Source organism: Saimiri boliviensis, chromosome 19, assembly GCF_048565385.1.
Source record: "Saimiri boliviensis isolate mSaiBol1 chromosome 19, mSaiBol1.pri, whole genome shotgun sequence".
NCBI classification, from domain to species: Eukaryota; Metazoa; Chordata; class Mammalia; order Primates; family Cebidae; genus Saimiri; species Saimiri boliviensis.
In genome coordinates this window covers 75007-102527 of record NC_133467.1, presented here as the reverse complement: position 1 = coordinate 102527, position 27521 = coordinate 75007, and the positions used below count along the sequence as shown (strand labels likewise).

Here is a 27521-nt window from a genome sequence, read left to right as displayed (position 1 = left end):
TTAAAATTAAACAAGATTTATTGGTTTTTATTCATAAATAATGTTCAGTTCAGCACAATTTAGATTCAAATATTTAAGCAAGGAAAAAGTCAGATGTTTTTAACTTATTTCCGCTCAAATTATGTTTTATAAGGAATTTCATAATGTATTGAAATGTGATTCCTCTTTCTGCCATTCATGTTCTTGTTACAGATTCTTGATAAGACATAGTCCTTGAGGAGAAAAAGAGAGATTTTTGAAAAAAGCATCAACTGTAGTCGTGTTTATTACAATCTTAGACTTTCAACTTTTCATATCACGAGTCATTGTTTTTATTAAGTACTAATAAGGACAAATGATCTTACTTGGTAAATAATATCACTAGTTCCCTTTTAAAAACTCAATATTATTTACTACACTACTCACCATTTGTTAATATATTTCTACGTTGTTTACCTTTTTCTCCTGAAAGTCACATTCATACTGTGCCAAAACACTTAAATAGCATATAACTTTTTTCCACCCTGATTTTAACACAGTTAGAAATAAAAATAAAAATTTTCCCTACTATTGTGTGTCTTTTAAACTTTGTTTTAATAGAGTGGTCAAAGCATCTAAAAAGCTGATTTTATGTAGTTCATATAGTTCATAGTTTGCAATTTTAAAAACAGGTACACATGCACTTTGCCACTACTTATATTTTTAATATTCTTAGTTGAACAAAAAATATAATTTCCATTTTTTTATATAGTGTCTTCAAAAAGGGTTAAAATTCTGATCCTACAAAATGGTTTACATAATTTTATATACTCTTTTAATATTTCTCTAAGAAAAGAGTCAAATTATTTTCTGTAAGTGGCAGAGGATATATTTTTTAAATTGTCGTGTGAGGAAACACTTTAGTATGTGATTTCCAATAGCTACATAAAAATGTGGTCCTGAAAATAAATACCTTATTTTCCAACCTTTATTAGTAGTGCATGAACTTATATTGAGAAGTAGGAGAAAGCGTGATTTTGTCTTTATCATAGAATATTTGTTAATTTTTGCACATTTAAACATTGCACATATAAATTAATTTATTTTTCCATTTGCCAAAATGTCACAAATATCAAATGGCAAGCATTGGTTTCACTTCAGACAATTCAGAAAGCCTGCTGAATTAATTAACACTTTCAGTTGTTTGCTTGGTATAAAAAAGAAGTGAAGAAAATATGACTATTTTTTCTTTCCAATTGCCATAAAGTACAAGTGATGTAGAACATAACATTTCTGAAATGTTGAATAACAATCTGAAAAAAAAAAAAAAACCTGTCGGTGAAAGACTCTTCTTACCTTTCTCTTGGAATACATCTTGGATATTTTAACTGCCCTCTGTCACATCGCATTCTAAGTTCAGATTCACTCATAGATAACTGAGCCATATAAGTGTTTCTTCTACAAATAAACTCAATATATTCACCATGCAAAATATGTGGTCTATTGTCAAAATCCCATTTCAGAAGTAAATTATTCTTTTCCATTTCAGCAAAAGATAATGTGCATGGCTCTGAGAACAAAAAGTGAAAAAGAAGAAAACTATCTTGATACATCTTGGTACAGAAAGGAATCATGTGTTGCCTACTCATGAGGACCTTAAAATTCCCAGGCATAAGAGTGGTTAGCCAGTTAACTAGAATTAATATTAGAGTCAGGAAATATGCTCAAACATCACAGAAAACAGTGAGCCATTTCTCTCTCTGGTCCTGGATTTGGAGAAAAGGTATTTTCTGCCACTTAGTTTTATGTCATTAGCCTTTTCAAAGATAGCAAACAAATAAAAAAAGGTATTTTGGGGGATCATTGACAGTTACTAATGGTCATTGAAATCATGCTCTTTTCTCTTTCTTCTTCTTCAGAAAGTTCGAATAAAATTCTCATGAGACAAATTATTAATTGCTGTATAGATAACATTGTACGTAAATGTAGTCATGAACTAGAGTCTCAGCACTGACCCAAGCTTTACAACCTCATGCCATCCAAAGTGGTGGACGGTTACTTCTCTTTAAAATTTCTAGTTAAGAATTATCAAGACTGGATTAAGATGTTTAAATTCTACGCATGGAAAGTATAACACTGCCATTTCCCAGATATATTAAACAAAACAGAACCTTAAAGTATATATATTAGGATACACAAAAAACCTCTTTGATTTTTTTCCCCAAAATAAAAATATTAATATTTCTAAAATATCAACTTATTTCAGAAAATGGAATTTCTTGAGTTCTTATTTGTCTCCTGGATGACCTGGCATTAAGGAATAGTTTCTGAGACAGGTAAAAAGGTCCAGAGTTGCTAATATGGCATATCAATCATATACCTGTGAATACATTAACAAAGTTATTTACAGTATTCCCTCCCCGATGGCCTTCAAGGGATACATATCAAACTGCAGTCCATGCCTGAAATGGCAGATAATGGCAAATCGTATTGTCATGTATTTAGAACATGTTTCTGTTCATGTCTTCTGCCCACAAATTTAATGCCTCTGTCACCTCTACCAAGCATTTATCATGCACTGTAGCTTGCAACTTTTGCAGTTTTAGGTGCAAGAACAAAACTAGCATGTATGTCTTTTTCCTTCTTCACACTTTCTTAGATAGAAGACTCACTGATACTGTGGATCTTAACAACCTCAGCATACATTTTCTTTCTGAGTTGAGAATGTTCACCTTTTCACTTAAAGGAAGCACTTTATAGCTTCTTTTTTAGCGTATCTGGGGCAGGAAGGATGGAATGGCATGAGATTTTATTATACTACTTAGTGCATAATTTAAAACTTGTAAGTTGTTCATTTCTGAAATTTTCAATTTCACATTTCAGACTGCAGCGGGTAACTGCAACCACAGAAAGTGAAACCAGCTGAGAAGAGAGTACTGTGTTCAGTTATTTTTTTTTCATCACCTACTTGGTAAATGTCTTTGTGTCAAACATTATGCTGGAAGTGCTACAGGCGATAAAAACGAACAAGAATTATTGCAGTCATTACAAAATAGTTTTGAAAGTAAAGTCAAATAGTACTATAGTTTAGGATGTCATTGTTCTACAAAGCATGAGATTTAAATTAAGGGAAATTGAAAAGTTGACTCGTGGACCTTTAGCTTTCGGTTATGACAGAGTAGATTATCCCAAACCAGCACTTCTATTAAGAACCAGAAATCTGAAAAACAGGAAAACAAGCAAGAGTTTCATGGTATCAGAAAAGCTCCAAGGAACTTAGTCAAGGAATTAAGGTTCTGGAAAAAAATTTATTCAGGTGAGTTCAACATCTATGTGAGGCTGGGTGTGGTGGTTCACGCCTATTAATTCCAGCACTTTGGGAGGCCGAGGCAGGCAGATCATCTGTAGTCAGGAGTGTGAGACCAGCCTGGTCTAAATGGCTAAACCCTGTCTCTACTAAAAATAAAGTTTAAAAAAATAGCCGGGGGTGGTGGCACATGCCTGTAATCCCAGCTATTCCAGATACTGAGGCTGGAAAGTCGCTTGAACCCAGGAGGTGGAGGTTGTAGTGAGCCATGATCATGTCACTGCACTCCAAACTGGGTGAAAGAACGAGACTCTGTCTCAAAAAAAAAAAGAAAAAAAAAAATTCTGTGAGCAATTTTTTTTTTCTTAAGGTATTTTTTGACTCTAAGTCTGAGCTGAGGGGCTAGATGATAGAGAATGGCCAACATAGGCATAGAGCCAGCAGAAGTTTTGAAAAATCTCATGGAATTGAAGATAGAAAAATGAGAATTTGGGTAAACCAAGGCAGCCAGGACTTAAAAAGTAAAGAATATAGAAGGATAGGAGGTGTAGAAATATGAGCTTCAGGCTCTGCACCAGATTTTCCCTGAGGTACTGCTTATCCTTGATTTGTATAGAGGCATAGGATGAGAAGCCAAGCAGAAAGTAAATCATAAAATAAATAAAAAGGTACAGTGGGCATTTGGGCAGTCTCCCAGTAAAGCAGAGAGAGTCAAGGAGAAAAGTTGTAATACACACAACAAATTATGTGAAGAACCGTAGAGAGTTACAGTCTGTGAGAAAAGGCAAACAGACATCTGAAAACAAACATTGAGAAAGCTTTATTTCTAATTGTATTGAAATCAACTGTCTCTACCGTAATCATTAGCCAGAGGATGAGCACTCTTCGGGGTAAGCTGACATCATTCAAACCTCCTAAAATTTTCCATAATATAATATTTAAAATTCAACTGTTAACAAAAACATCAAGAATTTGGGGTTAGAAAATAGAAAAAAAAATATGCAGGATGATCCAGTTATTGGAGTTTGCAGATAAGCCTTAATAAAAAGTATAAATGTTATGTTCAAGAAGTTGATGTTGAGATAGGATCTTTCATCAGATAACTCATCTACAAAAAGAAAATATGACATTGAAATTCCAGAAACACACAGATAATAGCTGAAATTGAGAACTTAAAAGATAAGTTTAAAGCAGATTGGATACATCTAAAGAGAGGATTATCAAACTAGAAGAAAATTACCAAATTGAAACAAAGAAATAATACAATGAAAAAATAACTAAAACACTACGACAATGAAACCAGAAAATGAGAGAAAATACAGACTTATAGAGACGATGTCATAGCAAAAAGATGTAATATGTGTATCGTGGACTCACAGAAGGAGTGGGAAATGTACATTTTAGAAGATACTAGCCAAGCATTTCTAAAACCCATGAATGATACCAAGTACATCAAGATTCAAGGAATGCTACTAACTTGATGAATAAAACGTAAAAAGAAACCCACATCAACATAAATAATTTGCTGAGATTAAAAACAAAGAGAAATGTTTAAAACAGCAGAGAAAATAAGAGATACATTACCTTCAAAAAAGTACCATTAAGAATAGCATTGTATTATTTAACAAAAACTATAAAAACCAGAAAAGGATGAAATGACACATTTTACAGCACTGTAAGAAAATAAGAGTGAGGCTACAATTCTATATCAGACAAAAATATCCTTCAAAATTGAAAGGAAATAAACACACTTGCAGACTACAGAAATAAATAAATAAATAAATAAACACTGAGAAAATAATAAAGAAATAATCGTTTTCAATCAGGAGAAACAGAGAAAACAGGAAAATGTGAGAGGCAAACGCATTGATAAATATATAGGTAAATCTAAAAGACTATTATTGTTGGAGAAAACTATAATGTCAATCATATCTTTCTGATTTAAATTATATGTAGTATTAAAATAGAGAACATAATAATATATAAAGTTGAAAGAGTAAACAAAGTTATAGTGTTTTAAAGTCTAAGAGAAGTGGTAAAAGTTCTAATTTATTTTGGATTGAATTAATAAAGATTGTTTGATATAATCTGTATGATAATGGCTAAGAAAAAAAATGACAGGAAATTATAATTAACAAGCTAATAGAAGATGAAATGGTTTACCAAAAAGTAGATGTATCCGTAAGAAAGTAAAAATATTTTTAAAAAGAGAAAATAATATAAAACAGACCGGGCAGCATGGCTTTCACCTATAATCCAGCACTTTGGAAGGCCAAAGCAGGAGGATCACTTGAGCCCAGGAGTTCAAGATTGGCCTGTGAAACATACGGTGACTCCATCTTGACTAAAAATAAAAATAAATAGCTGGGTGTGGTGGCACACACTATGTCTCTACAAAAAAAAAAATTAAAAATTAGCTAGGAGTGGTGGTGCACATCTGTGGTCCCAGCTACTCAAAGATGAGAGGTCATTTAAGCCCAATGTGAAGGCACTCCAGCCTGGGCAACAAATAAGACCCTGTCACTCTATATATATCTGTCTATTTATCTATCTGCTGATAGCCCAGCCTAGGCAACGTTAAGGAGATTCCATCTCGACAAAAAATAAAAATAAAAAAATAGCTGGGTGTGGTGGCACACACCCTGCCTCTATAAAAAAAAAAAAAAAGTATACATATACATATATATATTTCTAGATAGATCTATATAGATATAAAGATATTTGGAGAGAGAGAGAGAGAGAGTCACATTTTTTGCCCAGGCTGGAGTTCCTTAGCAAGAAATATCTCTCCATATACATATATGGAGAGAGAGAGAGAGAGAGAAAAGAGAGCGAGATGGCCAACAGGATATATATCAAGTATAGTAAGATACACCTAGTATAGTAAGACGGTAGGTTTAAATGGAAAAATATTAGTAATTACTTGAATGTGTAAATGGACTAAATATTCCATTATAAAGAAAAAAATATATAAACTGCATAAGTGTATTTTAAAATAAACTATTTATTGCTTATAAGAGATGTACACTAAAAGTAAGAACCCAGAATGTTCAAAGTTATGGCATGGAAAAATGCATACTTTGTAAATGCTTTTCAAAAGCCCTTTGGTGCAGCTAAAGGAGACTTCAGGACAAAAAAAAAAAAAAAGCATTACTATATATGAATACATGAAGGAATATGAAGTAGGTCTTTTAAAATGAGAAAATGCCAACATACCAAGATTTAGTGTCTTAATTTATGTGTGTACCTAATGAAATAGTATCAAAATAGAAAAGCAAAACATGACAGAACTAAAATAGGAAATGTTTTAAAATGCTAAGTGAGACTTTAACATGTTTCTCTCAGTAATTGATAGAAAAACCAATACAAATTGGTACAGCTTTGGATTAACTTAAACATCAAAAAACAAAATTCAATCCAATTGGCACATGTACAACAGTGAACCCAAAGATGCCAAAGTTAACTTTTTTCAAGTACAAAAAGAACATTTACCTAAAGCAAATGTATGCCCCTTATAAAGCAAACATCAACAGATTTTAAAGTGCAGATATAATTCAAAGTGTTTCTTAATCGAATTAAACTAGAAATCGATAACGTAAAGAAAACTAGAAAATCCCATATTCAGAACTTTTAAAAGAAACTTCTAGATGGTTCAGTACACATCGAATATATCAAAATGGATATTATAAAATTTTCAAGTTGAATGGTAGTAAAAATCCAAGATATAAGAATGGGTTGGATGAAGTTAAAGTTGTGCTCAGAGAGAAATTTCTGTTTTTAAGTCATACATTACAAAAAACCATAAACGGTGAAAATCAGTAATCTGTGTATTTACCTAAACAAGCCAGAAAAAAAGAGTAATAAAACAAATACAAGAAAGTAGAAGAAAGGAAATAATAAAGATAATAGCATAATTAATAAAATAGAAAGCAAAATTTGATGAATCAACAAATGCAAATGTTGGTTGTTTGCAAACACTGATAAAATGTATAGACCCTTAGCAAGGCATGTCAAGTCAGAGACAGGTGTTAATAGAAGTAAAAACTAAACATACATCAATGAAAACCTCCAAAGGAGAATAGGAAGATGTCGTAACCACTTTATTTTAGTAGATTTCACAATGTAGTTGTTATGAAGAAATCTAGAAAACTCTCCCTACCAAAACTGACAGAAGAAGAAATAATTATCATTATTTGTTAAACAAATTGAAGCTGTTAATTTGTCTTTTCACAGAAAAACCTAAAGTCCCAGATGGCTTCTCTGGTGAACTCTTAAAATTATGAAGGAAGAAACGGCACCAATCCAGAGAATCAGAAAAGAGGGAACACTTCCCAATCATGGGTTGAGGTCAGCATAAACTTGGTATCAAGCCACAAAGAAAAATAACCAACCAAATTTTCTCATGAAAATAGATGAGTAAAATATTGATAAATAAAAATACAACAACATATAATTGCATAATGCATCATAACCTTATGGAATTTTTCATGGGAATACAATTATGCTCTAACATTAAGAAGAAGCAATATAACTTATTAAATTTGCAGGGAAAAAATGAAAGTAACAATCATGTAATTATTTCAACAGATACTGCTAAAATTAAACACCTGTTGAAGAGTCTTTAAAAATATTTTTGGCAAGAGAGAAAAAAATGTTTTCCAGTTTTTTTTATTGTACTTTATATTCTGGGGTACACTTTTCAAAAGAAGACATTAATGCAGCCAACAAACATATGAAAATATTCTCATCATCACTGGTCATTAGAGAAATGCAAATCAAAACCACATTGAGACACCATCTCACGCCAGTTAGAATGACGATCATTAAAAAAATCCGGAGACAACAGATGCTGGAGAGGTTTCTATATCTTTAACTTGATTTTTTTCAAGAGTTATTTATAACAACACTTACAGGTAAATTATTGAAAGTGTTGAGAATGGGAAACAAAAAGATATCCACTACCTCTTCCATTCAACATTGTACTGAAGTCCTAGCCAGTGAAGGAAAATAAGAAAAATAAAAGTCATAATTGGAAATAAAAAATATTTTCTTATTATTTACAGTTATGGTATTTTATGCCTCTGAGGGCCTTGGCAAATGTTATTCTTACTAGGATGCCTTGCTAATAAAACATTAATTTGCTTCATCTTTCCATACTGTGTTGTCCATTTTTTTGTTTCCCTATCGTACAAATGTTTTCTTTTATAGTGCCAATCACAATGAATGATAATTGTTAACACCTACTCACACCACTACGTCTTATTCAACTTATACCAAACTACTACCTGATGTGTGGTTTGCATTTAACCGATATTTATTAGTACAAACTGAACTATAGTTATTTATGATCTAGAGGAAAGAATAGAAACCACTGATGAAATAAGTACATGAGTAAGATAACACAAATGTAGCAAATTAAGCATTTTATCAGTGTTACGTTAACTCAAAAATGACAGCAAATTAACAATATATAGTTTCACTTTAGTAGAGTCATATTTAGCAGTACATACCTAAACACAATGGTGGTGTAGTCCACACTCCCTCTAAACAATAGGCCTCCCTAGATCCTTGTAGGAAATAGTGATCAAAACATCTGTATTCTATTGAAGACCCATTTTCATAGGCTTCTACTGTTAAACCAATAATAACGCCATGTTTAATAAGTGGAGGAGATGTGCACATTCCTTTAGATTCTGCAAAATAAGTTTTAAAGTATACAATGAATTGCTATAATGAGCTTCCAGTATTTTATAAGTGCTACAGAAATAAATTGAGACATTTTATATAAAGTCATTTTATTTTTCAGATAGAGTCTTACTTTGTCACCTAGGGTGGAGTACAGTGGGTGGCACAATCATGGCTCACTTCAACCTCTGCCTCTGCGACTCAAGTGATCCTCCTGTCTTAGCCTCCCAACTAGTTGGGACTACTGGTGTGTTGTTGTTTGTTTTTGTTTTTTTTTAAGAGACAGGGTCTCGCTCGGTTCCCAGGCTGGTCTTGAATTTCTGGACTCAAGAAATCTGACCACTTTAGCCTTCCAAAGTGCTGGGATTACAGATGTGAGCCACTGCACCTAACCTAAAGGCATTTTTAAGGCAGTCCTCAAATTTTTAAAATATTGAAAATATTTTATAATAATGTTATACCATGCAATTTATAATTAGAATCTTATGTTATAATATTTACATACTTATTTAAAACCAGCAGAGTATTAACAATCATGATTTCACTTTTCCCTAAGTGTATGGGATTCCTATAGAAGCAATGCCTTCTATAAACATTGTCTTCCTTTTCTTCTTTATTAAAAGTTATAGTCCCTATAACTGGGGATTACTGAGACAATGGGTTCCCAGAAAGCCCTAAGTAGATGCTTTACAATATTTGTTGTTCAGTGTTCACAAGAGAGTGATCAATTGTCTGAAAGTCTGGTGACATTAATAAAACTATTGATATTTTCTCTTCATAAAATTGATTTATTGGAATTAAAAGATGTCATCATGGCCACCCTATATAGGTATATATGCTGATTGAAATTTGGTAATTGGATCACTTCTAACTTTATGGATCAGAAGAAGATCATAGTGAATTGGTTAGGGTAATAAGTATAAATTATCTCTAAAGAAAGTGATGTTGAGCGTTCTTTCATGTATTTGTTGGCCGCAGAAATGTCTTCTTTTGAGAAGTGCCTTTTCACATCCTTTGCCCACTTTTTGATGGGATTTTTTTTTTTCATGTAAATTTGTGTAAGTTCCCTGTAGATTCTGGATATTAGACCCTTTGTCAGATGGATAGATTGCAAAAATTTTCTCCCATTCTGTAGGTTGTCTGTTTGCTCTGATGATAGTTTCTTTTGCTGTGCAGAAGCTCTTTAGTTTAATTAGATCTCATTTGGCTTTTGTTGCCATTGCTTTTGGCATTTTCATCATGAAGTATTTACCCATGCCTGTGTCCTGAATAGTATTGCCTAGGTTTTCTTGTAGGGTTTTTTACTGATGAGGGTTTTACCTTTAAATCTTTAATCCATCTTGAGTTAATTTTTGCATAAGTTGTAACCACATTGAGATACCATCTCACACCTAGTCAGAATGGCAATTATTAAAAAGTCAAGAAACAATAGATGCTGGTGAGGCTGTGGAGAATCAGGAATGCTTTTACACTGTTGTTGGGAATATAAATTAGTTCAACTATTGTGGAAGACAGTGTGGTGATTCCTCAAAAATCTAGAACCAGAAATACCTTTTGACTCAGTAATCCCATTACTGAGTATATACTCAAAGGAATACAAATCATTCTATTATAAAGACACATGCGCACACATGTTTATTGCAGTTTACAATAGCAAAGGCTACAATATCAAATGCCCATCAATAATAGACAGGATGAAGAAAATGTGGCACATAGACACTATGGAATACTATGCAGCCATACAAAAGGATGAGTTCATGTCCTTTGCAGAGACATGAATGAGGCTGGAAACCATCATTCTCAGCAAAATGACAGAAGAACAGAAAACCAAGCACTGCATGTTTTCACTCATAAGTGGGTGTTGAACAATGAGAACACATGGACACAGGGAGGGAAACATCACACACCAGGGCCTGTCGGGGGTCCGAGGTTAGGGAATGGATAGCAGGGGATGAGAGGATTGGGAAGGGCTAACATTAGGAGAAATACCTAATGTAGCTGACAGGGAGATGGATGCAGCAAACCACAATTGCATGTGTATACCTATGTAACAAATCTGCCCGTTCGGCACATGTACCCTGGAACTGAAAGTATAATAAAAAAATAAAAAATAAAAAAAACCCCTACACATTCTGCACTTGTATCCCAGAAAACAAAGTAAAATAAAAATTAAATTAAATTAAATTAAAATGAATAATAATAAAAGAAAAATAACAACAAAAAACAAATAAATTTTCTACCCAGGTAGCAGATATTGATCAGGTAAGATACCCATATAGAGCATTATTATGTTACCTTTTTTAATACATAAAGGATATTTCACTTCTCCTCTGTTGCACCGCACATTTAACTCAGACAATGGAGTTAATGGAGATAAGTCATATCCCTGTTTACATACAAAATCTATTAAATCTCCATGTAATACTTTTCCTTCATATTTCCACTTCATCTCTATGTTATTTCTGTTCATGTAATCCACATTAACAGTACATGGTTCTGAAAAACAAAATACTCTTTTAAATTCTTGTGTGAGAAATATAAAAGTGATACTTTTAAAACAAAAAATATGACAAGTATCAAAAGCAATTTTATAAATGAAACCATCATTAAGGCTTCTCACACACATATATACATATAAGAAAAATACATACTTTATTATTATCAAATGGATCTATATATTACTTATTGTAATACACTAAAACCACTAATTTAAAACATCAAAAATACTGTTTAAGGGCATCAATCAGTTAGATTAACAATAATTTTCTATCTATAAAATAAAAACCTTGAACTACCATATTGAAAATAACAGAAAATCTCCTAATGAATAAAAGCAAGACTCCTGCCCTCATGGAACTTATCTTCTAACTGAGAGAAAAAACCACAATACATAATAAATATAATAAAGATATGAATTGCATAATTTGTAGCCGATATGGTTTGGCTTTGTACCTACCCAAATCTCATCTTGGATTGTAGCTCCCATAATTCCCACATCTCATGGGAGGAACCTGGTTGGAGGTAATTGGATCATAAGTTGGGTTTTCCTGTGCAGTTCTTGTGATAGTGAATAAGTCTCATGAGATCTGATGGTTTTTAAAGGGGAGGTCCCCTGCACATGCTCTCTTGCCTGCTACCATGCTTCTCCTTTGTCTTCTGCCATGATTATGAAGCTTCCCAAGACATGTGGAACTGTGAGTCCATTAAATGTCTTTCCTTTATAAATTACCTAGTCTCAGGTATGTCTTTATTAGCAGTATGAGAACAGACTAATATGGTGGCCACCTTTAAATTACATCACAAGATAAATTTGATGAAACAAGAATATTGAAGGGGAGGGGTAAAAAAAGAGCTAGGGAAGAGAAGTTGCACTTTTCAGTAAGGTGATTAGGACAGCCAAAATAAGAATATTTGCACAAAAGCTTAAAGATGACTAGGTGAACCATGTCATTTTCTTTAAAAAAGAGTGTTCCAAGCAGAAGTAACAACCAATGCAAAGGCCGTGAAGTGAGAGCATTCTTGGCTTGTTTGTGGAAGAATAAGAAGACCAGAAAGACTGGAGTGATAAGAGCAGGGAAAAGAGTATGGAGAGGTTAGAGACTCTTAATGTCTAGAATAATAATTCTTACAGAGAAAATTCTACTCTTTATTATATCGTGTGAATTTGTACACAAATTTATAAAGGAAATCTATAAAGGAATTTATAAAGGTAATTTATAAAGGAATTTGTGTACACAGATTCACACAATATAATTGTGATAGCCTTCCCAGTTTCAATAGGTAAGCAAGATATACAAACCACCTTTCTCTTGCCCTGATAACAAAGCTTAAACTTCATTTGGTATTTGCTTTGATTCTTTAGGACCAAGCCTAACTCTCTTGAGGCAGTTGCTCCAGATATAGAACGACGTATTTCCTTAAATACTTCATTGTTATTTCCTTATGAGCTTGTTTCATTACTAGCTTGGCCATAAAAATTTTAATCTAGTCTTTGTCCTTAAAGATTACTATACTTCTACTGAATTAAATATCAATCACATCAACAACTTAATATCAAAAACATTTATAAAAATATGAGAGCAACAGAAAAATTCTATGGGAATATGTATCTGAATTTGAGTGGGAACAGCCTCAAAGGATTACTTGGAAGGTAGAAACTACTAACAAAATGTTGAAAGAGCTCAATATTTAAAACTTACATATACTTAAGAACACTATAAATAAAGAGAAATTAAAAATAATTGCAATAAACATTATCAAGTGGTTAATTTAATTTATATACATATTGATCTTATAAGGATGAAAAACAGCTAAACTATCAATAATTTATCCATAAAAAACCTAATTCTTTAAAAAATCAAATTAAAACAACTCTGCTTGCCTGCTTAACAAAAAATGTCAAGATTAAAATATTCAAAGTTAACAAAGATTAAGACAATTACTACTTTAATTCACTTATGGTAGGGTTAACAAATCAGAACAAACTTTCTGATAGTCAATTTGGTAATTAATAGAAAATGAATTAAAATTACCAGATCTCATAATTATATTTAAAAAAATTTTTTAAGGAAGACAGACACTCTCCCTTAAAAAAATAATTTGCTTTTCCTTCTGCTTAGAACAATTGTTTATTATTTATGTTATTTCAGCACCACAAATTGTTTCAAAGGAAAAACATGATGATATTAAAACAGGTATTATTTTAAAGGTAAATCGCTGTGAGGAATCTAAATAGATGATGCAGGGGATATATTCACATAATTTAAAGGAAAATAAGCTATAAGGATGAGATACTCAAATAATACTTCACAGTTTATAACACGTTGACATTTATTTATTTTCCACAATGCTGTCATATGGATATGACCAGTACTGGAATTTGCTTCCAATGCCAATTGGCTGCCATTTATTGAGTGTTTACTATATGTGCCATGCTTTACACACATTATTACCTCATTTAATCCCCATAGCAACCACATGAGATTTCTTAGAAGGCAATATTCCACTGGGTGAGACAAATCCCTGCCGTATATTAAATCTATGCAAAAAAAATCTAAAAAAAGTGCTTTAATGCATAATTATTTTTAATAGAAATAAATAAACATGTACAAAAATTTACTTGGAAGTGTACTGGTTGGAATATAAAAATGTTGAATACTAAACATCCATTGATAAACTGGTTAAATTACCTATGTTAATCACCATTATGGAATACTAGGCAGTCATTGAAGTATATATTGTAGAAGTATGACAAACCATGTTTATAATATAATTTGAGTGAAAAAAATCTAAGATATATACCTCTGTTTCTTATGATAACATTTTTGTGGAATGTGTGTGTATGTGTGTCTGTGCAAAACATTCAGAAGACTATTATCAAAGTTATTAACAAACACTTATATGATCCACAAGATGTAACAGATGCATCCATTTGGGTGAGGATGTGGTGGTAAAAAGCTGTTAACAATATATTCTACCAAAGAAAGAATAGGACTAATTATTCTTCTCCAAATGATATTCTGAGGGCAATACAAGCAGAGATGTTGAGGGGTATATAGTAGAGAGGAATTTTAGCTGGGAGAACAGTAATCCAAAAAGTAATTTGTTGCAAAATGTGAATATACAAAAATGTGAATATACTTAATGCCACTGAATTGTACACTCAGAATTTGTACACTTAAAAAATGTACACAAAATTGTACATTAAAGTGGCAAATTATATATTATGTATAATTTGCAGCAATAAAAAAGAAGTAAGGGGATACGAATTAATGTAGGCCTAGACGCTGAGATTTTAGGGACTGTCTACTTAAAGAAATGAGAGGCAAAAACACTTGGAAAAAAAGGTGTATACAAAATCATCGTTTTCATGATATAAAAGACTGTAAGAAAATCACATGAAAGTACAAACATAGACATTCAATATGTTCTCTTTCTTACCCAAGCAAACAGGTGGGGATGACCATTTTCCTTGTTCACAACGAGAGATTTTTGATCCCCTCAGTAAGTAATATTCATTGCATCTATATTCCACTGAGGATCCTGTTGCATAGCTTGCCAATAACCCATCTGCAACAGCCCCATTCATTACAACAGGAGGATGCTTACAATTGTCATTATTTTCTAAGAAAAGAAGTTGTTTTAAAATTAACATAAGCTCATAACAATATAATATAGTAAGTCATACTAGAGTATCTCAATATTTGTATTATATAATTTTGGACAATTGTTTTATAAATTCAGTACAAATGTGAAAAACGTTATTCAGCTCAAATATTTTTAAAATTTGCTAAGCAAGATACGAGAGCAATTATGTTACCTAAAAACAACTATGCGTATTTTTTCTCTTTTCTCAATTGTGAATAAATTATGATATAGACATTTTTTAAATCTGTAGAATGATAAACTGTTCTTTAATCTAAAGATTATGGTCAATTCTAAAATTGCTCTTTGGAATTACCCACTTTAATTTTCTTCTTTCTCATTCCTCTTCATCTCTGGTCTCAATCAACCCATGAAGGAAATATCCATTTTTTCCCCTTTTTCGGTATCTTTCTTTTACTCTCTCAATTTCCTTGGCATCCTTCATAGCTTTTGTCTTATTCAATAAATGTCCTAGATAAATATGTTCATGGAGATCTCTCTCTGATCTGATCAAGAAATGAGAAAGAGGACAGGAATAGTAGCCCCCAGGAGTGATAGTGTAGCCTGGTGGTGCCCTTCAGCAAAATGAAAAATCAAGGACATGCCTCAGAAATGGATAAAGTTAAGAATGGCCAGATGCAATGCTCCACCCTAAGTTTGTAGGAGAAGTAGATAATGCTTATGGCCAGTCACTCAGTCCACCATGCCCTTATTTACTTCTCTAACAAAGCACATCATCATTTGTATGCTGTCACTTAAAGTGCACAGGTCATGGCATGACACAGATTGGATAATTGTGCTTAGCACTATTGTGTTCAAAAAGGTTTTGTTTTGTTTTTTAGAAATTTTTTTTAGTATAATACTTTAAGTTCTGGGATACATGTGTAGAACATGCAGGTTTGTTACATAGTTATACACTTGCCATGGTTGTTTGCTGCATCCATCACCTCATCACCTACATTAGGTATTTCTCCTAATGCTATCCCACCCCTAGTTCCTCATCCCCCAACAGGCCTCAGTGTGTGATATTCCCTTCCCTGTGTCCATGTGTTTTCATTGCTCAACTCCCACTTATGAGTGAAAACATGCAGTGTTTGTTTTTCTGTTCTTGGGTTAGTCTGCTGAGAATGATGGTTTCCAGCTTCATCCATGTCTCTGCAAAGGACACAAACTCATCCTTTTTTATGGCTGCATAGTATTCCATAGTGTATATGTGCCACATTTTCTTTATCCAATCTATCATCGATGGGTATTTGGGTTGGTTCCAAGTCTTTGCTATTGTGAACAGTGCCTCAATAAACATACATGTCTACATGTCTTTATAATAGAATGATTTATAATCCTTTGGGTATATGCTCAGTAATGAGATTGCTGGGTCAAATGGTATTTTTAGTTCTAGATCCTTGAGGAATCGCCACACTGTCTTTCACAATGGTAGAGCTACACTCCCGCCAACAGTGTAAAAGCATTCTTTATATTGACTTAAATTCTATAGATGGCTACACATACACACACATACATGCATACACACATATACACACACAAAGCAGAAGAGTAGGTGCTATAGCAATGTGTTTCTAATTTGCCTAAACAGTCTATTTCTAAAATATGCATATTAAATTAAAAGAATGGAAAATTTTACACCATCAGCTTAGCTATTGATGTTAAATGTAGGATACATACCAACACACTCAGGAGGAAGTGTCCATTTTCCACGCCTACAAGTTATCTCATTTGATCCATGGAGAAGGTAGCCACTTTCACATGCATATGTCACTTTATCCCCATTGTAATAAATCTTAGAGTGTAAATTCGCTGCACCATTTTCAATGAAGGGTGGTTCCTCACAGGCCACCTTCTGTCCTTCTGAAAAGGTACAGTTAAAAGAGAAAAGAGCATTTAGTCACACATGCAGATTTCATTTTAGCAAAGCTTCTTCAAGGTGTTACTAACCAATGCATTTTGGAGGTTCTGTCCATTTTCCATTTTCACAACGTATTTCTTCTGACCCATGGATCTCAAAATTAAGTTCACATTCTATATGAACTATTTCTCCGTGACGATAACTTGTTGAACTTGAATGTGTTTGAATTTTGGAGTTCACGGGCAGAGGTGGAGGAGGACATCTGTTTCTTCTTCCTTATCAGCAAATTTAGTCATAGAATTACAAAAAAATAATAAAGACTTAATAATAGTGTTCATTACGTCAACCACCACAGAAAGCATGGCAGATTGATTCTAGGAGCATTCCTTTGATCACCATCTCTTGATGTTAACTTCCTTGTGTGATTCCTCTTTTCATGAGTAGGACCTGTGACTTGCTTCTAGCCCACAAAATGCAGCAAAAGTGATGGATCGGTACCTGAATTATGTATACATAATTATGTAACATGAGATTTTAACGCCCTTCTTGCCAAGAGACTCTCACTCATTGCTGGTTTTAAAGAAACAAGAGGCTACATCCTGAGCTTCCAAAGCAGAAGGGGTGCAAGGCAAAGGGGAGTGGCCTGCCTTCAGTTAACAGCCACAAGAAACTGAGGCTCTCAGTTCATCAGTCTGCAAAGCACTGAATGCTGCCAATAACCATACTGAGTTTGGAAGAAGACTTGCCCAGTCAAGACTCAGACGAGACTGCAATCCAGCTAACATCTTGATTGCAGCTTTGTTAGCTATGGATACAGAGAGCTGGTTAAGCCACACCCAGACTCCCAAACTACACAGAATGGGTAATAATATCTTTGTGTTGTTTTAAGCTGCTGAGTTTGCGGTGACATTGCTATGCACCAACAGAACACTAAAATTGTAGGCCTTTTAAATTCATTGCCTCCTCTAGTCCTAAAATAAAACTTTATTAAGTAGGAACTATGATTTTTCCCATGTTATAGGCAAACTAAAACTCATGAAGTAAATAAATTAATAGCATGCAGCAGATCTGTTCTTGAACCCATGTCTATCTAAATTAAAATCTCCTGCTCTAAAATATTGACTACACTACTTTCTTATTGCTGCTATGATGAATTACAGTTTAGTGGCTTAAAATAGCACAGATATATTCTCTTACAGTCCTGGAGGCCAAAAGTCCAGATTCAGTTTCATTAGACTAAAATCGAGGTGTCAGGAGAGCTGCATTCCTTCTGGAGGCTTTGGAAGAGAATCGGCTACTTTTCCTTTTCTAGCTTCTTGAAATTACCTGTATTACTGGGCTCAGAACCCTTTCCTCAAAACATTACAACCTGTGGCTTCCATTGTCACATCTCTTGCTTCCTCTTCTGTAGTCAATCTCCCTCTGCCTCCCTTTTATAAGAGCATTTGTGATTCTATTTAGAGTCCAAAAAAATAATTCCAGATAATATTCCTGCCTTAAGATTGTTAACTTCAAAGGGTCTTTTACCGTGTAAGGTAACATTTAGTGGTTCCTAGTATTATAATGTGGTTATATTTTGGGAGGAGTAGGAGAGACATAACTCAGCCCACAACACTACCTGTTGTATGCCTAATGACTGTTTACCAGAGAAAATAGGCAAGTTGTCATGCTGGCTAAATTGGAAGAGTGGGGTATAAAAGGCCTTAAGGAGGTCTGCCATTTACTATTGAAATAGCAACTTGGGAGACCGAGGCCTGCTGATCACCTGAGGTCAGGAGTTCGAGACCAACCTGAACATGGCAAAACCCTGTTTCTACTAAAAATACACAAAAAGATCAGCCAGGTATGGTGGTGGGTGGAGATTGCAGTGAGCTTAGATCGTGCTACTGTACTCTAGCTTGGACGACACAGGGAGACTCCAACTCAAAAAGAAAAAAATGAAAGAAATATAGACCTTTAAAAATTTGCTTAAAAAATCTTCTCTACTACTATATTAAGGATGTTGAGCACAAATGAAAAACTATAAAATCTTTAAAGTTACTACTGTGCAGTCCATTTAGGGAATTATGATAGTTCCCGGCAATCCCATTGCAAACCCCTGGTCAGAGCCTTCATTCATTTTCCTAGCACCTGTTTCAAAATTTTCACCATTTTCTTTCAAGTTCTACCTTCATGTCTTTCACCTGCCTGTCAATAGACATTATATTCCATATATAAAATAATAAAAAATGACTATAAAACCCTTGCCTCGCCCTATCTTTCCAATCCTGAAACTCCTATTTGTCTCTCAAGGCCGAATCTAAATATTATCCATCACCTCTGTGAATGTTATTCCACAGCATACAATCAGAATCTCTACTGTTTATTCTGTCACTTTGTACCTGAGTTGACTGTACCATTTGTCACATTAAAGCAATTATTTTTTTCATATCTGTATATTCTGCTAGATAGGACCCTCCTATCTAGGTGTGTTTAAATAACTATGGATGTCTTCTACATTACCTGTTAGACACATTTAGTAACAGAAATGTGACCACAGATATGACATTTTGGGGTAGCTTTTACTAGATGCTTCTTTTCCATTTTCACTTCTGGGGATTATTCTTTTACTTTTTCTGCTTTCTACCTCACTGTTTTGGAGACTAATTTTTACATCTGGAAGTATGTGGCAAATTAAGAGAAAGTGTCCTTGCAAAGCTGCTAGATTGGACTAATTAGTCTAACAATTCCCAGTAAGAAAAGTTATTTGTTATAATAAGGGATTAAAAATGTATAATAGAGATTTTAAGATAATAAATTTAAAAGATATACTTCTTTCCAAAGTAATACAACACAAAGATTTATTCAGATGGAATATATTAAAGATTGCTGAAAATAGCACTAATTTAAAAGACAATGTTTATTTTAAAAAATAGGACCCAGGAAAAAAAAATTAGGTATCACCACAGGAATTTTGTCTGAGCTAATGGAGATTAAAGCTGATAAAGACATTTTACCTTCACATACAGGAGATTCTGGGTACCAACCAAAGCTATAGCATTGAATTAAATCTGATCCACTGAGATAATAATTTTCATCACAGAAAAACTGAACGACATCTCCTTCTTCATAGGTTTGCTTTACAGGATGAAAATAACCATTTTCAATTAATCTTAAAGAAGAGCACTTTAATTCTACAAATGAAAGAATGAATAAAAATACAGACAATTGTTTATTTTTTCTGCTAGAACCAAATTCACTTACTATTTACATGATATATTTAGAATAGAAATTAAATTTGCCAAAAAAAGCTTATGAATTCATTTTATGTATTTGTTAAATAGCATTACTCTTAATTTAATGTAATCTTGTGAACTAAAATGAATTTTTTCTACTTGAGAGCTTTAAACTATCAAAGACTGCTATCAACATAATTAAAAATAAAGGCAAAAAGTATGGCAAATGAAACATAATTAGTGTGATAACTTATATACACTTCTCTAGGAGAGAAAGTTTTCAAGGTGAAAATAGATTTTCTCCCAAATGAGAACCTACTTGTACATTTTGGTGTGACAGACCATCCGTATGTGTGACATTCTACCTCCTCGGTCTTGTTTCCTCCAGCTGTGTAGTAACCAGTGGCACATTCGTATTGTACTTTGTCCTTCACTTTGAATGTTTTCTGTGTTGTGGAATAATTTCCATTATATAATTCAGGAGCTAAACACGTTTCTGAAATTACAAAAATTATTTATTTTATAAACCTTTTTAATAACCTAGAATATTTAAAAATCTCAAAATGTATTTTTATGAATCTGAAGAATATATTGTAAAATCAACTCTTAGCAGAATTGAAAAAGAGCCCCAGTTTTTCTTTGCCTCTCTATTCTCTTTTTCATACACCTATTGACCTAACCGTACCAGTTTTCTGTTCTTAAAATTCTGGTCTACAAGTGCTTAACCAAAGGCCAAAATTCAACTGACAGCTTGTGTAGTTGCAATCATTAAAGTATGTGCTGTCTATGCATTTGTACAATTTAAACAACATACTAACAAAGTATACATATGTTTAAATTATTGAATTATTTTTAAGTATATCTGACATTGGTTCACAATATAAAATAATGTACATGATTTTAAATTCTTCTGTAATGAAGGACACAGTGACATACAAAGAAAAAATTTCTTTCACTCAGACGTGGTGCCTCACGCCTGTAATCCCAGAACTTTGGGAGGCCAAGGTGGGCAACAAGATCAGGAGTTCAAGATCAGCCTGGACAATATGGTGAAACCCCATCTCTACTAAAAAATACAAATAATTAGCCAGGTGCGGTGGTGCGCACCTGTAGTTTCAGCTACTAAGGAGGCTGAGGCAGGAGAATCGCTTGAACCCAGGAGGTGGAGGTCACAGTGAGCTGAGATTGTACCACTGCAGTCCAGCCTGGGCAATAGAGCAAGACTCCATCTCAAAAAAAGAAAAGAAAAGAAAAAGCTTCTTTCATTTTATTCCATTCCAATTCCTTTCGTTGGTGCAAAGTAGGAATTATTGGTGTAGGTGTGTTGTAGGGATTGAGAACATTTGGATTAAGGAATCACTTAGCACTTGAGAAAAGTAATGTAATATCAACTTCCTGCATTGCAGACATAATGAAAAATAAATTCTATTAAATAACAAATGCCTCTTCAGTTTTAGGAAATGAATATTATACCATGTTCTTTCCTACAGGTTGGTTGAGAAGACCATCCATCAGGGAGACACTGAACCACTTCTTCATCCTTTCCTCCACTGGTTTTGTATCCTGAAGCACAACCATAATGCAAGTTCTCTTGAATTCTGTATAATAACTTTACATCAGAGAAGTAACCATTACTCAGCTCAGGCTTAATGCATTTTTCTATGGGAAAAAAATATTTATTTGTTTAACTTAATAATGAAACTAAGCTTGTGTTTTACTAATTTCTAAAATTAAGCCAAAAGCCCAATGTTAGTATTAGCAATTTCATTTTGGAAATATCTGCATATTTTTTTGAAAATGGATTCAATCTAATACTGACTTTCTTTGTATTTACTATTTTTAGTTCTTATAGTAATTTATACCCCCACCACATCTACTTCTAGGTAGGTTTGCTAAATATATCAACTACAATAACCATATTTGATGCCCTCTTTTAAATGAAACTAACTCAATCAAAGCCCCCTATTCTGGGTCACCTGCCCTAGTGGAAGACAATTGATAGTTTGATCATAGTGTAGCCTGACATAAACTAATGAAATGAATTTCAATTAGATCAATTAGATTACCTTCTCACAAATTTGAACTCAAACTTTCATTCAAAATTGGAAAACACAGTTTTCAATGGGTATCATGAGAGAAGTTGGTATACAAAGAAGAGATCAGTCTTACAAATGATAAAGCATTGTAGTAGCAATAGTGCCCTTCCGGAGGCCAGTGTTTCAAGTATTTTTCTGGCATCCTATGCTTAATTATCAAAATAAGTTTCTCATTACTTAAAGTAAATTACATCTTTCCCCCTTGCAATGTGATAAATAACAATTTCAGTTATTACCCTATTCCCTTCAGCAGAGTATTATTAAAAACAGATAAAGAAAATATCATTTTAACATAAAAGCATTATTTACCGGAATTCAAATTATGCTTTCAATTTGTAGAAAGACAGTTTGCTAGTGATTTTGTTTTCTCTACTAAAATGTTTAACCACTTTCCATTTTCATTGGACCCGTAGTTTTATAAACAAATTTCTTTGAGTACTGTAACATTGAGTTGACACATTCAGCTGACTTACTAAAGCACCTTGGTTCTGGAGACCAGCCTTCTGCTGTACACGTGGTTTGCCCTTCTTGTCTCCCACTTTTGGTGGTATAACCAGCCAAGCAGAAAAATGATAATTTTGTTGTTATGTTCATTGGAAAGTAAAAGCTTTTAAAAGTGTAGTAATATTGGGCAATTCTTCCATTTTCCACATGAGGAAAACCACAGGGTTTCTCTGAAATGAGCAAATGTCAAACTGAAAACGGAAAAAAATATCTAAAAACATAAAATTCGTAATCAGATGACAAGACAAACTAATTAAAGTATTTAGAGTAGCTTCAACTAGTACTTTTTTTAATTAAATTTTTAAGGTACTTTTGTGACAATTCAAGCAGTCCTTTTATCATAATTGCAAGTTACTTTAAACATCCACCAGTCACGATAAAACTTAGCAGACCACTTCTTCAGGCAAGCTCCACTAACTTTGTAGAACAGTACTTTCTTTTCCTTTTCTTATTAGAGACAGAGTTTTCCTTGTTATCCAAGCTTCAGTGCAGTGCTGAAATCATAGCTCATGGTCACTGGGAGCTTCTAGGCTTAACCAATCCTCCTGTCCTGCAGCTAGGACTGCAGGCACATGCCACCACACTTGGCTAAAGTATGCTTTATTTTTTGTAGAGATGGGGAAGGGGGTCTCACTATGTTGCTCAGGCTGGTCTTGAACTCCTGGACTCAAAGGATCCTTTTGCCATGGCCTTCCAAAGCACTGGGATTACAAGAGATAAGCCACTGCACTGCACCTGCACTTCCTACTAGATACATATTGAAAGTCACATATGTAATTTAAAAATATCTAATAGTCACATTCATAAAAATATAAAGGATGAGCTGAAGTTAATTTTTATAATATATTTTAGTTGACCCAATATATTGAAAATATTTTACATTCTCTTTTTTGGTTACTAACTCTTTAACATTCCCTATGTATTTATAGTTACAGTACATGTGATCTTGGGCTAGTGACATTTTAAGTAGTGTCTCCAATAGCTATATGTGGCTAATGCCCACTGTAATTGGACAGCACAGTCCAGGAATAGATAAAGTTTCTCCTTAACATATGCAAGCGCATTAAAAATTTTCAAATAAATAGCATTTTCAAAAAAAAAAAGACAACAAATTAAAACGAACAGAATACTTTAGCAAGAGCTTTGCAAACAGGATATTTAAATTGTCAGAGACCTAGTACTTAGCGTTATTAGTCATCAGGGAAATGCAAATTTAAATCAACGTGAGATAGTACTGCATATCCAATAGAATTGCTGAAATGAAAAAGACAGGCTATCTCAATGACTGGTGAAGAACTGAACAAACTAGAACTCTCATATTTATACAATTGTAAGTGAAAATTAGATCAAACTCTATGAGAGAATACCTCTGCAATATTTACTGGTGTAAAACATGGACAAACCATATTTCTAATTTAAAAAGCATATATTTGTATACCAAAAGACATGTAAAAGAATGTTTATAACAGCACTATTCATATAGTCCCAAACTGGAAACAATCTAAATGTCAATAAATAGGAAAAGATAAACACATTTTACACTGTGTATACAATGGAATATCATACAACAACAGAAATGAATGAATGGTGATTCTCATAAACATAATATTGAGTGAAAGATGCCAATCACCTATGAATTATGTATAAATTTGCATAACTTTTTAAAAAGAAGACAAACTAATCCATGATAAAAGAAGTCCAATTGGTTACCTTTGGGGTTTAGTGCCCTGCAGGCATCAGTTTTGTTTCTGGGGTACTGTCACTGTTCTATATCTTGATCTGGATGGTGTAAAATTATATAAAAAATATAGAAGTGTATCCTATGATTTTTGCATGTTTCTGGATATATTATACTCCAAATGAAACACATATTTTAAAAATATATCTTTGTGTTGAAGATGTTAAAGTCATAAAAACACTTAAAAGAAAGAAATGCTTGGACAACCCTAGGAGCTGTGTTGAGAAGAAACATGGGCAGTCATGGATAAAAGAAGGGCTGGATCTAGTGTGATTACTGTGGCTTCAATGCCTAAGTTGATCACTGCATACTAATGCTACCACGGGACATAGAATAAAAGTAATGCTAGCCTAGTTTTGAAGGAAATGGTTGTGAAATGATGAGTAACCAAAGTTTCAGCATCTGATGGAGCAGACCGAAAAAGATGGGCAGGATAGTTCCCATTTTCTGAGAATTCTCACCATTTTTCACACCCAAGAACCCAAGGAATTTACAATAAAAAGGCTCTTCCAAAATAGCAATGCAATGGTGAATACACAAGGAGTTTCCCTGAGGGGCACAGTTGCTTGTCAGGGAGGGGTAGCAAAGTATTCTTTGCACAATAATCCTAGGTTGTGGCTTTAAAGACTCTGTCCCGGGATATCTCTCTCCACCATCAGTATAGGCACATTACTTGTTAAGGAGGCTTCAATGCCTTGGACAATATGAATTCCTGAGAAAAAATTATTGAGAAATGTGAGGAATATACTAATCATACATAAACCAGAAAATCACTGACATCTGATCATCTAAAAAAGTATATGAAGAGATGTACACATTAGCAATCAGAGAATGGTAAATAAATAAAAATTGGATTTCACATTACAAATAATAGCATAGCAAACAGTACAAAGATGGGCAATATGAGGTGATGGTCAGGATGATGAGAAGCAACAATTGATAGCCTCTCTTGGAGGTGATTTACTTTGAAACTGCCATTCTGCATAAGTAATCTGTCACGACTCACAAAAATCAAGTACAAGAATAGACTCAATGATTTGACCTGTGAGTGAATACAGACTGATCAAATTCTCACAGAAAGATAAGTTAGTTATATTATAATCATTTCAGAGCTATTTGTGGTTGAGAGAACTAGAGTAACATGTCAAAACATTATAGTAGGTCCAGGGGAAATGGACTTCAAGACCAGGAATGAGGGGATAAAATGTGTAAGTAAAGCAAGAGTGAGATCTTTCATAAGTTAATAATAACTGCATACCAGGAAAGGAGAAATACAATTAACTGAATTCTTGCCCCTGAAGTTCACAATGGGAGTTGAGAGAAGAATGCAAAAATAAGATTATTGTCTCGGTCTTTAAGCAGTTTACTTCTTTTGTTATGTAAAATAGCACTATAACGTTATAGTACTCAGAAAATTCAGTAGAATATTTCAATGTCTTTATGGTATAGATAACAGACAATTATATCTGCTAATATTCCCCTATTTAGACAGAAAAGTAAAATCAAAAGAAATTCATGCAAAAATCATCCTATTATAGAATTAAAAGTATCAAATAAGATTAATTCTGTGTCTTTCACTTTTATATTTTTAATCTTAGATGTTTTGGTAGAAAATTTACAGTAAATTATTCAATTAAAATACAATTAAAACTTATATATTTAATTTCTATAAATTCCCTAAGACGTTTATTTCAGAAAAGCCTTATTGCTGTAGTTTCCTTCTTTGTATGTTCACTCTTGCTAATGCAAAGTGCGTCTCTGGATTCTTCATCCTAAGGTCTGATAATATTGATAATTGTTCCTAAACAACATACCCATGTACACTGCCTCCCTTATACTATCACACTAAGCATACACACTGGACAATATGACTATAAAGCATTCTAATAGAGAGTCCATAGGTATTGGTTTGTTGGGAAAGTCTTGATTTATACGTGTTCGAACAATTATCAATAGAACCCCACTTTTATTCTCAAAAGTGTCCCTGTTTGTACAAGCAATTATATGGTTGTCCTACTAATCAATATTTAATGTCTTCAACCAATGAATAATTCATTGGGATAAAAATCAAAGTCTCAAAAGTAGAAAATCTTGCTCATTATTTATGGCTATTTCTTTTTCAAATTTCCCACATTATGAACTGAATTAAAATTGTACAAGTTTTGTCAGTATTAGGAATGGATTCTAGCATAGATTCAGAATTAAAGTTAACATGTGACTTTGAAATGAACATACTGTAGCCTGAAAACATTTTAGAAGTATTTAGATCCTGGTCTCCTGTCCCCAGACCTAGAGATCCAAGCGTTTTGGTTTTATTTTGTTTTTGTGGCTTATGCTACTGTAATAATTAGTAATTTTGCTCACAGGAAAAGGTTTAAATATTATTAAAAGTTACATTTATAAAACGTATGTTATAAAATTGATATATCAAAATGAAAGAGTATAGTAAAACTTTGGTTGTACAAATATTAGAATCTCCATTTATATGTTTTAAAGAATAAAGAATATTAAGAGTTAATTTTACCTTCTGCATAGAGTTCTCCTGAGATTATTAGTATGATGATAAAAGCCAAGTTTTTGAACCTCATCTTCAGTGGTGTGCTTCACAAATATTTTAACAATTCTAGCCACTAGGAACTTGTCATTAAGTACACAATACTTCTCATGAGGAAAAAGTTAATAATTTACATCTGTCTAAGTCCTTTCACAACAAGTCTTATATTTCATTTAAAATATTTTCAAATAATTTTAAAATAACACAACTATATTAATTGACATTACTTATCTTGCCAGAGTCCAATAATAACATTATAATTGATTTGGTCATCAATAGCAGCAGAATAAATAATTAACACAGGCTGCATAAAAAAAAACTAGGTAAATTTTCAACCTAAGTTCCCAGTTGTAAATTCATAGATTAAAGTTCACTTGTGGCCATGGATCTTTACCAATATTGATCAAGTAAAAAGATGAACTTAGGAACATGAGCTAATGAATACCTGATGTTGAA

General features: G+C 33.1%; 1 protein-coding gene across 2 annotated transcripts; it reads right to left on the bottom strand.

Moving 5' to 3' along the window:
- On the bottom strand, nucleotides 1-27143 carry F13B (coagulation factor XIII B chain). Of its 2 annotated transcripts, none has more exons than XM_074389665.1 (12): nucleotides 27036-27143; nucleotides 22743-22943; nucleotides 21647-21832; nucleotides 20493-20669; nucleotides 19955-20131; nucleotides 17048-17233; nucleotides 16778-16960; nucleotides 14891-15073; nucleotides 11246-11446; nucleotides 8776-8958; nucleotides 1315-1528; nucleotides 1-212 (listed from the first exon to the last, which is right to left on the bottom strand). In XM_074389665.1, the coding sequence occupies exons 1-12, from the start codon at nucleotides 27097-27099 to the stop codon at nucleotides 176-178; spliced, it is 1992 nt and encodes a 663-aa protein (XP_074245766.1). In that variant the 5' UTR covers nucleotides 27100-27143; the 3' UTR covers nucleotides 1-175. The 2 variants fall into 2 exon arrangements, with proteins under 2 accessions (XP_074245766.1, XP_074245767.1); XM_074389666.1 differs by having other exon boundaries at nucleotides 21647-21736.
- Nucleotides 27144-27521: the final 378 nt, after the last annotated feature.